Source organism: Bubalus kerabau, chromosome 12, assembly GCF_029407905.1.
Source record: "Bubalus kerabau isolate K-KA32 ecotype Philippines breed swamp buffalo chromosome 12, PCC_UOA_SB_1v2, whole genome shotgun sequence".
Classification (NCBI taxonomy): domain Eukaryota; kingdom Metazoa; phylum Chordata; class Mammalia; order Artiodactyla; family Bovidae; genus Bubalus; species Bubalus kerabau.
In genome coordinates, this window is record NC_073635.1 from 73,798,994 (window position 1) to 73,811,840 (window position 12,847).

General features: G+C 38.3%; 1 protein-coding gene across 1 annotated transcript in view; it reads left to right on the top strand.

Moving 5' to 3' along the window:
* The window catches only part of LOC129624656 (ATP-binding cassette sub-family C member 4-like), a 161,707-nt gene that overhangs the window by 135,553 nt on the left and 13,307 nt on the right, over window positions 1–12,847 (top strand). Inside the window, 2 exon segments of the mRNA XM_055542816.1 lie at window positions 5,027–5,199; window positions 5,632–5,737. Of these exon segments, the coding sequence (XP_055398791.1) occupies window positions 5,027–5,199; window positions 5,632–5,737 (279 nt within the window).

A 12,847-nucleotide genomic window follows, 5' to 3' on the forward strand; every position in this document is an offset into this window, starting at 1 on the left:
AATGTAATGAAAGATAGGATGATCCACGGATCTTGAATTTACAAGACAGATTTAATGATGAAGTCATGACATCTTAAAAAAAAAACAAAACTAAATACTGGTAAATTATTTTTCTATTTGTTTCCCAGCTGATATATTTTTTCACAGATTCTCAGGTAGAAAAATTAGTCTAGAATTTTAGAACACATTGTTCAATGGACAGAGAGGCAACGTTAATATAAATTCTAAAAATGATGAATTGGTAGAAGGGGTAGATAATATTAAGATATACCTTTATTTAAACTATATTTGAAACTTTCTATAAAAGACAATAGATGTGAGTTTATTTCAAAAGTGAAGTATGTGGTTTCTGTGTATTGCTTGTGGAATTGACCCTCGTAATTTTGGTAATATCACTTAGAAAAATCATCCCATCATTGTATTTCTCTAGGAACTTCTTCTTTATGACTGTTTTAAAGAAAACCTACCAAACCTTTCATGAAAAACATGCAGATGTGATAAAGAAAAATTCCTAAAGAAATAGAATAATGGGGTGATTTATCACTCTAAGTGTGTGTGTGTACATGCTGTCGTGTCTGACTCTTTGTGACCCTCTGTGGAACTGTAGCCCGCCAGACTTGTCTGTCCATGGAGTTTTTCAGGCAAGAAATACTGGAGTGGGTTGCTGTTCCCTACTCCAGCGGATCTTCCCAAACCAGGAATCGAACCTGCATCTCTTGCATCTCCTGCATTTGGCAGGATTCATAACCACTGTACCACCTGGAAAGCCTGTCACTCTAAGAGGTGATCACTAAATCAATAAGGTCATTTTTTAAGTTAATTCAAAACCCTAGTTACTAGTTTGTATGTGGTACCAAACTGGATTTGTGAACCCAAACTCACAGAGCTGGCCTGAGAGCAAGAGGGAGGGAATAACTATGTTCTCCTCTTTTAAACTCTTCTAATTCTGTTTCCTCCTCCTTCCTTGGCAGAGATAGATGTTCAGAAGGGAGACAGTTCTATGGATGCTGCCCATCTCATCTTAGTTATTTTTCAAAATATGCTGAAAATACATTTTTCATGTACTGAAAACTAGCCACCTTACTATAAATTGACAAAAGTTCATCAGAAATTAGTGTTGATTGGGGCACTAAAGAGCAGAGGCAGAACCACAAATAAAACATAAATGTACCTGAAGATGAAGCATTTTATCACTCAAAGGTTAAAAGAGCACAGTAGATAAAACTCTTGAAATGAATCACCAATGTTTTGCTTCTGTTAAAAAAAAGTAAAAACAAAACACATAGATTCTGGGATGTGAAATTAAGCAAATGGTCTGTCCTGTCAAAACTGGGGAAGAAATCATGCAGTCAAATGTTCGATATTGATCGTATCTCTGTTCAGGCAGAAGTGTGTCTCATCACAGAGGAAACTAAGATAAGGAAACCTGGGCATCAGCAGCCTGTGCATCAGGAACCATGTGATTCAGTCCTTGCAGTGGAGACAGGTCACATGTCCATTTTCTGGACCTTGTATTAAGGTTAATGGGCTGTCCCTTTACTTCATTTACTGCCAGTCCTCCCTTTACTTCATTTACTGCCAGATAGGGAAGTAAAACCTCTTCCCTATCTGTTGATTGCATTTCAGCATCTCCTTCCAGCCCACACCAGCCTTTCTTTTTGAAAAGTAAGAAGGTTCCACAAAATATAGAAACCATCTGACATCTGTGTTGACCTCGTGATGGATATTGGTGCCTGGTTAGTAGATAGAGTACATATAGTAGGTTACATTGAAAATCTTTATGGTGACAGAAATAGGGTGCCTTCAATTTCAGTGTATTATTTTTCAATTTTTCTATATTCTTTTATTTTCCCCAAACTCAAAAACAGTCTGAAGGATTCTGTACTGAGATGTATAGTTTTGAATAGTATTATTTACATCATTTTCCTTAAATCATAACTTTTTCAGTGCTTTCCACTGTTTAAAGTGTGATGCTGTGATATCTTGGATCCAGTTAATTGTTATAAGAATACATTCCTTTTACACTTACACTTAATGAGAAAATAGTGTTATATGTAAGTTATTTATCTATGTGGATTTATTTTCTAATTTATAGGGATAGATATGTCACACAATGGGTTTCACTCATGCCTTCATTCGTATAGCCAACAAATATCTCCTGAGAGCTTGTTAGGCAGAGTTGCAGATTCTGGGGCTATCACAGCAATCAAAAGACAAAGTCTCTACCCTTTTGGAGCTTAAATTCTCTTGGAGAAGGTAGAAAACAAACCAGTGCATATGTAACAAGGTCTCAGTGCTGATACATGCAGAGGAGGAAAATGGAGCAGAATATGAAGAGGGGCTAGCTGAAAGCATTATTAATATGGGCAATATCTATTGATCTGTCATAAATTCTACATGTACTGATTCATTTTATACTGTATCAATCTTAGGAGGTACCCATCTTTATAATTATGATATTAGTCTTAGAGTTTAGGAAGCTAAGGTAGAGTAAGTTTAGTAACTTTCCATGTAGGCAGAGCCAGGAAGGACTTAATCCAAGCTGTCTGGCTTCAAGTCTCCATTTTTTCTTTTTTTCTGTGCTTTTCTTCTTTGCTGCTTGCAGGCTTTCTCTAGTTGCGGCAGACAGAGGCTACTCTTCGTTGCAGTGCACAGCTTCTCACTGACATGGCTTCTCCTGTTGTGACACCTGGACTCTGGAGCACACAGGCTTCAGTACTGTGGCCTGCAGGCTCAGGAGTTGCAGCCTGTGGGCTCTAGAGTTGGGCTCAGTCGTTGTGGCACGTGGGTTTTCTTGCTCCATGCCATGTGTGGGATCTTCCTGAACCGGGGATGAAACCCATGTCCTCTGCATTGGCAGGTGGATTCTATTTTTTATTTTTTAACTTTACAATATTGTATTGGTTTTGACATATATCAACATGAATCCACCACAGGTATACACTTGTTCCCCATCCTGAACCCTCCTCCCTCCTCCCTGCCTGTACCATCCCTCTTTGTCGTCCCAGTGCACCAGCCCCAAGCATCCAGTATCGTGCATCGAACCTGGACTGGCAACTCGCTTCATATATGATATTATACATGTTTCAATGCCATTATCCCAAATCATCCCACCCTCTCCCTCCCCCACAGAGTCCAAAAGACTGTTCTATACATCAGTGTCTCTTTTGCTGTCTTGTATACAGGGTTATTGTTACCATCTTTCTAAATTCCATATATATGCGTTCTTAACCACTGGACCACCAGGGAGTCCCAAGCCTCCAATTTTTTGTTTTTAAATTTTCAAGTCACAGGAACATGGAAGGAATAGTATGATGAACACATATACACCTTCACCTGATTCATCAGCTGTTAGTATGTTCCCATGTTTTCTCCATCTCTTCTATAATCTATATTTTGCTGAATTGTTTGTAAGTTGTAGAAATGTTTATTAAAAGTTGGATTTCACCTTGAAATACATAAATGTACACCTTGTAAGAACAAGAACATTCTTTTATATGCCCTAACACAGTTATCTCAATCAATAAATTTCATAGTAATATTATACTATTATCTAATATGTTTTCAGATTCTCTAGTTGTAACTCCTACTTATTATTGTCTCTGCTTCTATTGTCCTTCTTAATACTTGAGTATAAATTGATTTTGTCATTACACTATGGACAGCTTTTATATTCATATATTCTCATAACCATCCCTGACTTATAAATGAAGACAGTCTCAAAAAACAGAATTTTATGAAAAACATTTCCCCTCACAACCCTTTTTCCTCATGAAGTAGATATGGACAAACTTGAAGAAAAGTATAAAATGAAATTAGTGATTAGATGTCATCCAAGTCAGAGGCAAGTGTGAGTCAGGATGTCAGTCTTAAGCAAATCCAACCACTTGCACCACACTCCAAATCTTACCCTTTAGATTTTGTGTACTTTTCATGTTAATGCTACATAACAATACTATATTTAATCTTAATTCAGAATTCCCCTTTCGTGGGATTGGACTCCATCAGGAGCACAATTCAGGTTCACATTTATAGACGTGCTTCAGCATTTTGGATACCTGAAAAATGAAAACTGCTCACTCACCCTTGGTATGTTGTTATCTGACATTGTAATGTGTCAGATAACTTATCAGCCATCGCTCATCAATCTGTTGGTCTCTTAATTTGAAGTGTATGCCTTCTTTGTTCTTCAAGTATAGGCTGAGTTTGGTTCTTGCTCTATATTTTTCCAAAGCAAATATTCATTGAACTGACCCCTACCACCAAATGTACTTTCAGATTATCTTTGGCAGTTAAAGTTTGTTTTTTCTAATCTTATGAGTACAATTTTATGAAGATAGATTAATATAAACATCACCTATATCCATACTCTGGGGGAAATAAGATGTTGTGTCTTTGTTTTTCATGAGTTTTCATTCACTCACTGCAAGACATTTATGACACTAAAAAATGCACTTGATTGGCCCACTATTTATAGAATTAAACTTGGGAAAGAACCATCACCAGAGCAGGTTCCAGTATTACTGATGTATAAGGTGCAGTTTGCCATTGTTTGAATTTGTGTATTTTAAACTTCATCACATGGTAAAGTGCTGGTAAGATTATATCTTCAGAGAAAAAGAATTATTGTAAAAATTTTTTGAAGTTTTTCTTTAGTGTACCAACTCCTATGCAAAATGAACTTTGGGAAACTTGACGCAAACATAAAGATTGTTTTAACTTTCCTGTTTAAACCACATTGGGAGAAATAGCTTCATTTTTTGAGAGGCTTCCTTAACTAATCCCTAGGTTGGGTTTCTTGAGGCTGTCCTGTGGCAGGGATGAGGGACATTGAGATCTTTCTGTCCTGACTTGACCCCACCATCTTTCTCAGTGAATGCTCTTTAGAAAGAGCTCTCCCTATCACCTGGCTGTACATGTGTGATAAATAAAGAAGTCCTGACGACATCAGAGTTCTAATGTGTAAGAGGCTTGTCTGTTTCAGTAGCAGTTTGCTTAGGAAATGTCATTCTTTCTGTATCCACAGGTGCAACTTAAAGACACCATTGAACATCTTCCTGGTAAAATGAATACTGAATTAGCAGAATCCGGATTGAACTTCAGTGTTGGACAGAGACAACTGGTGTGCCTTGCCAGGGCTATTCTCAAGAAAAATCAGATATTGATTATTGACAAAGCCACATCAAATGTGGATCCAAGGTATGGAGCTGGGGCCCAGGAAACCTTAAATCTGATTTCTAAATGTGGTAAATGGAAAACATTTAGTGATTCTTAGAAATGTTTCTAAGTGTTCTCTTGGCCCCATGGTATCTCTTGGTAATATTAATTCCAGAAAACAAAGGAAAAACTAAGACTTGTTATAAGGGGTTAATGTTGTTTTGAGGCATCCTGAGAGCTAGATTCCTAAATCCAACTCCTTATAGTTTAAGCAGTTTTAAGGGAAGACTATTTTCTGTCATTTTATGAAAAACAGTTAATTTTTAAATAGACTTTTTATACTTAGTTTTTTAGGAACAAGATTACATGTTAACATATTGATTAAAAAAAAACCATAAAAGTATCATGATATTTTTAAGTCTTAATTCTGCTTTTCCTGTCTTTATTGAACTAAATCAATTTCTTTGATTCTAGAACTGATGAGTTAATACAAAAAAAAATTCATGAGAAATTTGCCCAGTGCACTGTGCTAACCATCGCACACAGGTTGAGCAACGTCATTGACTGTCAATGGATATCGGTAAAACCCACACCGTTTTTGTTGTATTCATTTATGTTCAATTTCTCAATGTATCCTTCCTTGTAAAACTTGATAGGAACCTCCAATAATGTAATTTTCTCTTAGATTCTCCTCACTTTCCTGAAAATTGTTGTTGTTTAGTAGCTCGGTCATGTCTGATTCTTCGCGACCCCATGGAGTGCAGCATACCAGGCCTCCCTGTTCTTCACTATGTCCCGGTTTTTTCAAACTCATGTCCATTGAGTCTGTGATGCCATCCAGCCATTTCATCCTCTGTCATCCCCTTCTCCTCCTGCCTTCAATCTTTCCCAGCATCAGGGTCTTTTCCAATGAGTCGGCTCTTCACATCAGGTGGCCAAAATATTGGAGCTTCAGCTTCAGCATTAGTCCATCCAGTGGATATTCAGGGTTGATTTCCTTTACGATTGACTGGTTTGATATTCTTTCAGTCCAAGGGACTCTCAAGAATCTTCTCCAGCACCACAGTTTGAAAGTATCAATTCTTTGGCACTCAGCTTTCTTTATGGTCCAACTCTTACATCTTACATCTACTGGAAAAACCATACAGCTTTGACTAGATGGACCTTTGTTGGCAAAGTAATGTCTCTGCTTTTCAATATGCTATCTAGGTTGGTCATAAATTTCCTTCCAAGGAGTAAGCGTCTTTTAATTTCATGGCTGCAGTCACCATCTGCAGTGATTTTGGAGCCCCCAAAAATAAAGTCTGACACTGTTTCCACTGTTTCCCCATCTATTTCCCATGAAGTGATGGGACCAGATGCCATGATCTTCGTTTTCTGAATGTTGAGCTTTAAGCCAACTTTTTCACTCTCCACTTTCACTTTCATCAAGAGGCTCTTTAGTTCCTCTTCACTTTCTGCCATAAGGGTGGTGTCATCTGCATATCTGAGGTTATTGATATTTCTCCCTGCAATCTGATTCCAGCTTGTGTTTCTTCCAGTCCAGTGTTTCTCATGATGTACACTGCATATAAGTTAAATAAGCAGGGTGACAATATATGGTCTTGACATACTCCTTTTCCTATTTGGAACCAGTCTGTTGTTCCATGTCCAGTTCTAACTGTTGCTTCCTGACCTGCATACAAATTTCTCAAGAGGCAGGTCAGGTGGTCTGGTATTCCCATCTCTTTCAGAATTTCCCACAGTTTATTGTGATCCACACAGTCAAAGGCTTTGGCATAGTCAATAAAGCAGAAATAATGTTTTTCTGGAACTCTCTTGCTTTTTCCATGATCCAGTAGATGTTGGCAATTTGATCCCTGGTTCCTCTGCCTTCTCTAAAACCAGCTTGAACATCAGAAAATTCATGGTTCACTTATTGCTGAAGCCTGGCTTGGAGAATTTTGAGCATTTACTAGCATGTGAGATGAGTGCAATTGTGCAGTAGTTTGAGCATTCTCTGGCATTGGCTTTCTTTGGGATTGGAATGAAAACTGACCTTTTCCAGTCTTGTGGCCACTGCTGAGTTTTCCAACTTTGCTGGCATATTGAGTGCAGCACTTTCACAGCATCATCTTTCAGGATTTGAAATAGCTCAACTGGAATTCCATCACCTCCACTAGTTTTGTTCATAGTGATGTTTTCTAAGGCCCACTTGACTTCACATCCCAGGATGTCTGGCTCTAGGTCAGTAATCACACCATCGTGATTATCTGGGTCATAAAGATCTTTTTTGTACAGTTCTGTGTATTCTTGCCACCTCTTCTTAATATCTTCTACTTCTGTTAGGTCCATACCGTTTCTGTCCTTTACCGAGCCCATCTTTGCATGAAATGTTCCCTTGGTATCTCTAATTTTCTTGAAGAGATCTCTAGTTTTTCCCATTCTGTTGTTTGCCTCTATTTTTTTGCATTGATCTCTGAGGAAGGCTTTCTTATCTCTTCTTGCTATTCTTTGGAACTCTGCATTAAGATACTTATATCTTTCCTTTTCTCCTTTGCTTTTCGCTTCTCTTCTTTTCACAGCTGTTTGTAAGGCCTCCCCAGACAGCCATTTTGCTTTTTTGCATTTATTTTCCATGAGGATGGTCTTGATCCCTGTCTCCTGTACAATGTCATGAACCTCATTCCATAGTTCATCAGGCACTCTATCTATCAGATCTAGGCCCTTAAATCTATTTCTCACTTCCACTGTATAATCATAAGGGATTTGATTTAGGTCATACCTGAATGGTCTAGTGGTTTTCCCTACTTTCTTCAATTTAAGTCTGTATTTGGCAATAAGGAGTTCATGATCTGAGCCACAGTCAGCTCCTGGTCTTGTTTTTGTTGACTGTATAGAGCTTCTCCATCTTTGGCTGCAAAGAATATAATCAATCTGATTACAGTGTTGACCATCTGGTGATGTCCATGTGTAGAGTCTTCTCTTGCGTTGTTGGAAGAGGGTGTTTGTTATGACCAGTGCATTTTCTTGGCAAAACTCTATTAGTCTTTGCCCTGCTTCATTCCATATTCCAAGGCCAAATTTGCCTGTTACTCCAGGTGTTTCTTGACTTCCTACTTGTGTATTCCAGTTTCCTATAATGAAAAGGACATCTTTTTTGGGGTGTTAGTTCTAAAAGGTCTTGTAGGTCTTCATAGAACTGTTCAACTTCAGCTTCTTCAGCCTTACTGGTTGGGGCATAGACTTGGATTGCTGTGATATTGAATGGTTTGCCTTGGAAAGGAATAGAGATCATTCTGTCATTTTTGAGATTGCATCCAAGTACTGCATTTCGGACTCTTTTGTTGACCATGATGGCTACTCCATTTCTTTTGAGGGATTCCTGCCTGCAGTAGTAGATATAATGATCATCTGAGTTAAATTCACCCATTCCAGTCCATTTGAGTTCGCTGATTTCTAGAATGTCAACATTCACTCTTGCCATCTCTTGTTTGACCACTTCCAATTTGCCTTGATTCATGGAACTGACGTTCGAGTTTCCTATGCAATATTGCTCTTTACAGTATCGGACCTTGCTTCTATCACCAGTCACATCCACATATCTGAGGTTATTGATATTTCTCCTGGCAATCTTGTTTCCAGCTTGAGCTTCATCCAGCCTGTCATTTCGCATGATGCAAATACATTAAATAAGCAGAGTGACAGTATACAGCCTTGATGTATTTGTTTCCCAGTTTGAACTTTATTTGTATTTCTTTCTTTAGAAATAGATGTACCATGTTTTATTGCACTTCCCAGATACTGCCTTTTTACAAATTGAGAGCTTATCAGAACCCTGTGTCAAACAAATCTATGGGTGCCATTTTTCAAACAGTATTTGATCATTCCATGTCTCTGTCTCACCTTTTGGTAATTCTCCCTATATGTCAAACTTTTTCACAATCGTTATTTTTGCTCTGGTGATCTGTAACATCAATGTTACTGCTCTGACTTGTTGCAGTCTCCTCTATTGGTTAGTATTTTTTTAGCAATGCATTGCTTTTAGGTTAAAGTCTGTACATTGTTTTTTCAGACATAATGCTATTACACCCTTGGTAGGCTAGTGTAGTTAAACATAACTTCTGTGTGCTCTGGGAAACCAGAACATCCATATGACTCACTTTACTGCCATGTTCACTTCATTCCAGTGTTCTGGAACTGCACCCACACTGAGGGATGACTGTAACTCATTCCTTTTGGGAAAACAGGTGATTGTCTGTTCTGGAAGCTCTAACGTAGACATAAAGATGAATGAATCTGTTGCAAAGACTGATGCTCCAGAGGGCGGGTGACCGGCCTCAAGGAATAGCTCGGGAAGTGACAGATGTTGACGAAGGGCATAACCGACAGGGTTGTCACCATAAAGTCCTATTGCTTAAGGTGTAACTCAGGATTCAGAAAACTAAGATCATTGCATCTGGTCCCATCACTTCATGGCAAATAGATGGGGAAACAGTCGAAACAGTGACAGATTTTATTTTTGCGGGCTCCAAAATCACTGCAGATGGTGACTGCAGCCATGAAATTAAAAATGCTTGCTCCTTGGAAGAAAAGTTGTGACCAACCTAAATAGCTTATTAAAAAGCAGAGACATTACTTTGCCAACAAAGTTCCATCTAGTCAAGACTATGGTTTTTCCAGTAGGCATGTTATGGATGTGAGAGCTGAACTATAAACAAAGCTGAGCACCAAAGAATTGATGCTTTCGAACTATGGTGTTGGAAAAGACTCTTCAGAGTCCCTTGAACAGCAAGGAGATCCAACCAATCCATCCTAAAGGAGATTAGTCCTGAATATTCACTGGAAGGACTGATGTTGAAGCTGAACCTCCAATACTTAGGCCTCCTAATCTGAAGAACTGACTTATTTGAAAAGACCCTGATGTTGGGAAATATTGAAGGCAGGAGGAGAAGGGGACGACAGAGGATGAGATGGCTGGATGGCATCACTGACTTGATGGACGTGAGTCTGAGTGAACTCCGGGAGTTGGTGATGGACAGGGAGGCCTGGTGTGCTGCAGTTCATGGGGTCGCAAAGAGTCAGACATGACTGAGCAACTGAACTAAACTGAAGGTGTAATAATTACATTTTGTTGCCCAAGTGAATACTTCTGCACAAAGATAGATGGATTTTTTAAATTTTATTTTCTAATTGAATTTAATCCATAATAATATATTTTTGTTATAAAAAAGCAATAAATGTGCAAAGTAGAATAGGGAAATAAAAGAAAATCTCATAAAGGGAAGATTACAAAATACTCACTACCAGAAAGTAACAGTTGTTTAATACTATAATATTATTTGGGTATCACTAGAGCCAGCTTAATAAATTTTTATGCAAAACAAATTATTTTATTAGTAGAATTTTTATTTATTCTTAAAATTCCTCATGTCATTTATTAATTTTCCATAGCTTGGTTCTTAATAGCTGCCTAAAATTTCATCATAGAGATAGAATATAATTAATCTCAAACTTAGACATTTATATATTTTCCCAATTGTCACTTTTATCAAAAATTTTGAAATGGATTTCTAGATGGACATATCTAGATGGATATAGTTTTGTTCACTATAAGTAAATCAGAGAAAGGACATGTTGGGAAACAAATGTGACCTAATTAATAGCTTTGTTTATTTGTTGACTTTCCAAAGGGATTTACTGTGATTTGGTTCATTCAGTTCAGTTCAGTTCAGTTCAGTCACTCAGTCATGTCTGACTCTTTGCAACCCCATGAATTGCGGCACACCAGGCCTCCCTGTCCATCACCAACTCCCGGAGTTCACTCAGACTCACGTCCATCGAGTCAGTGATGCCATCCAGCCATCTCATCCTCTGTCGTCCCCTTCTCCTCCTGCCCCCAATCCCTCCCAGCATCAGAGTCTTTTCCAATGAGTCATTAAGCACCTTTAATATGTCAGGCTTGGAATTCTATTTCACAAAGAAGTTTTCTCAATATTTATTAAACATGATGGAGTCATAGTGATAGTAATATAATCTTCCTTACTTTCTCTGTTGCCACAAAACAGTGGAGCAAGACAGACAAATTAGAAATGCTCTTTATCCTGACTCACCACTCTCTCTACACTAGAGGGTTCTTCCTGTAGTTTTCAGGATTAGCTGGGTGCTCATGACCTGCTTTTTCTGCAGCCAGCAGCACAGCCCTTCCCTCTAGTCTCTGCTCACTGCAGTCTTCATATCACCCGGATTCTCCCTGGTAACATGAGCAAAGGGAGCCTGTGACAAGCTGCACTTGCTCTAACAGTATTGTTGTCTGTGGTCAACATTTTCACTGTCTCTAGTTAAAGTATCCTTTGGCAATGAATAATGAAGAACCAAAAGCAGAACTAAGAAACTCAGATCCCACCTCTTCTGTTTGTAGTCAATTTATGGTTCTATATTTTTTATGTTTCTTCCTCAACACAAACCTCTTATTAGAATTTTCTCACAGAAGAGAAAACCAAAACTGTTTTAACATCCCCACCTGAAAAGCCCAAAATAGCTCATACCTAACTACAGTTTTACTTAAATTCTGTTTTTCACCTTCATGAAACTTTTCTTTCATAAACCTGCATGGCTGCAATTAGAACATTTGAGAAGACAAAAACTCCTTCAAAAACATGCCAAGAGATTTCATTCAAGTTTTCAGAGGAGAGATAATTAACACTGAGGTAGAAAGCATAGTCAGGGAGGAGAAATACTTTATGAAGGGGTCGCTTATGTGCAAAAGCAACAGTTTTGAGAGAGCAGCTGTGGAGGTGACTATGACCCAGCATTCATTTTTCCCCCAGTGAGAGAATGATTTATTATTTCAAGACCTAAGAAATGATTTTGAGTTAATACTTACCACATTGTCCAGTCACTGAGAAAACTACAGGCACCATTTTAACAATGAGGGATCCACCTTCCAGGGTTGGACAACTGTCCTGTATCGTCACCTGGTGGCCAAAGACAGAGGTCTGACTCTCCGGTCTTTCCCCTCACAACTCTCCGTATTGCTATGTGGGATCTATCTCTATTGTTGTCATCATTTCCCAGCATCTTTCTTATCAGGCTTTTCCTCCACCCTCTCCTGTCCCCCGCATTTCCATGTACTCATCTACATCACTGATAACATCCTGCTAGTGAAAATGGATGAAATTATCTTACAGTGGGTCCATTTCATTTTTATGTCTAGGACAGCTACTGGGAATATCTGCACACAAACAGCTTGATGAACACATCTTCATTGAGCTTATGTAACTGACTGACTCATACAACATAATGTTAGAACTTGATAAGCCATTCAAGTTTGGGGTTCCAGGAGAGGTCCTGGGGTTCAGGGATTGTTGTTGTAGCAACTTGAATGTGTGATTTAGTTTATAGGTTAACTTGGGTTACAGGAAGAGAGGGGACAGAGGAAAATTATAGGAACCTTTTCTTATAAAAGATGTTAAAAATTCAAAATTTTACCTATTTTTCTGTACAGAAAGAGAATTTGGATTTGCTTTGTGTTTATTTGTTCTGAAATATCTAGACTCTTTGATCAAACCAGTAAATATAAAGGCTAAGTTGATAAATTTCTATTTCTGGCCTTTTCTTAGTCTGTGTCCCATCTCAGCTCTTGTAGCCTCTGACGTGAACCTTGGCTTTTAAGTTTGATTGGGTCCCATCTGTTTTTGCTGTTATTTCT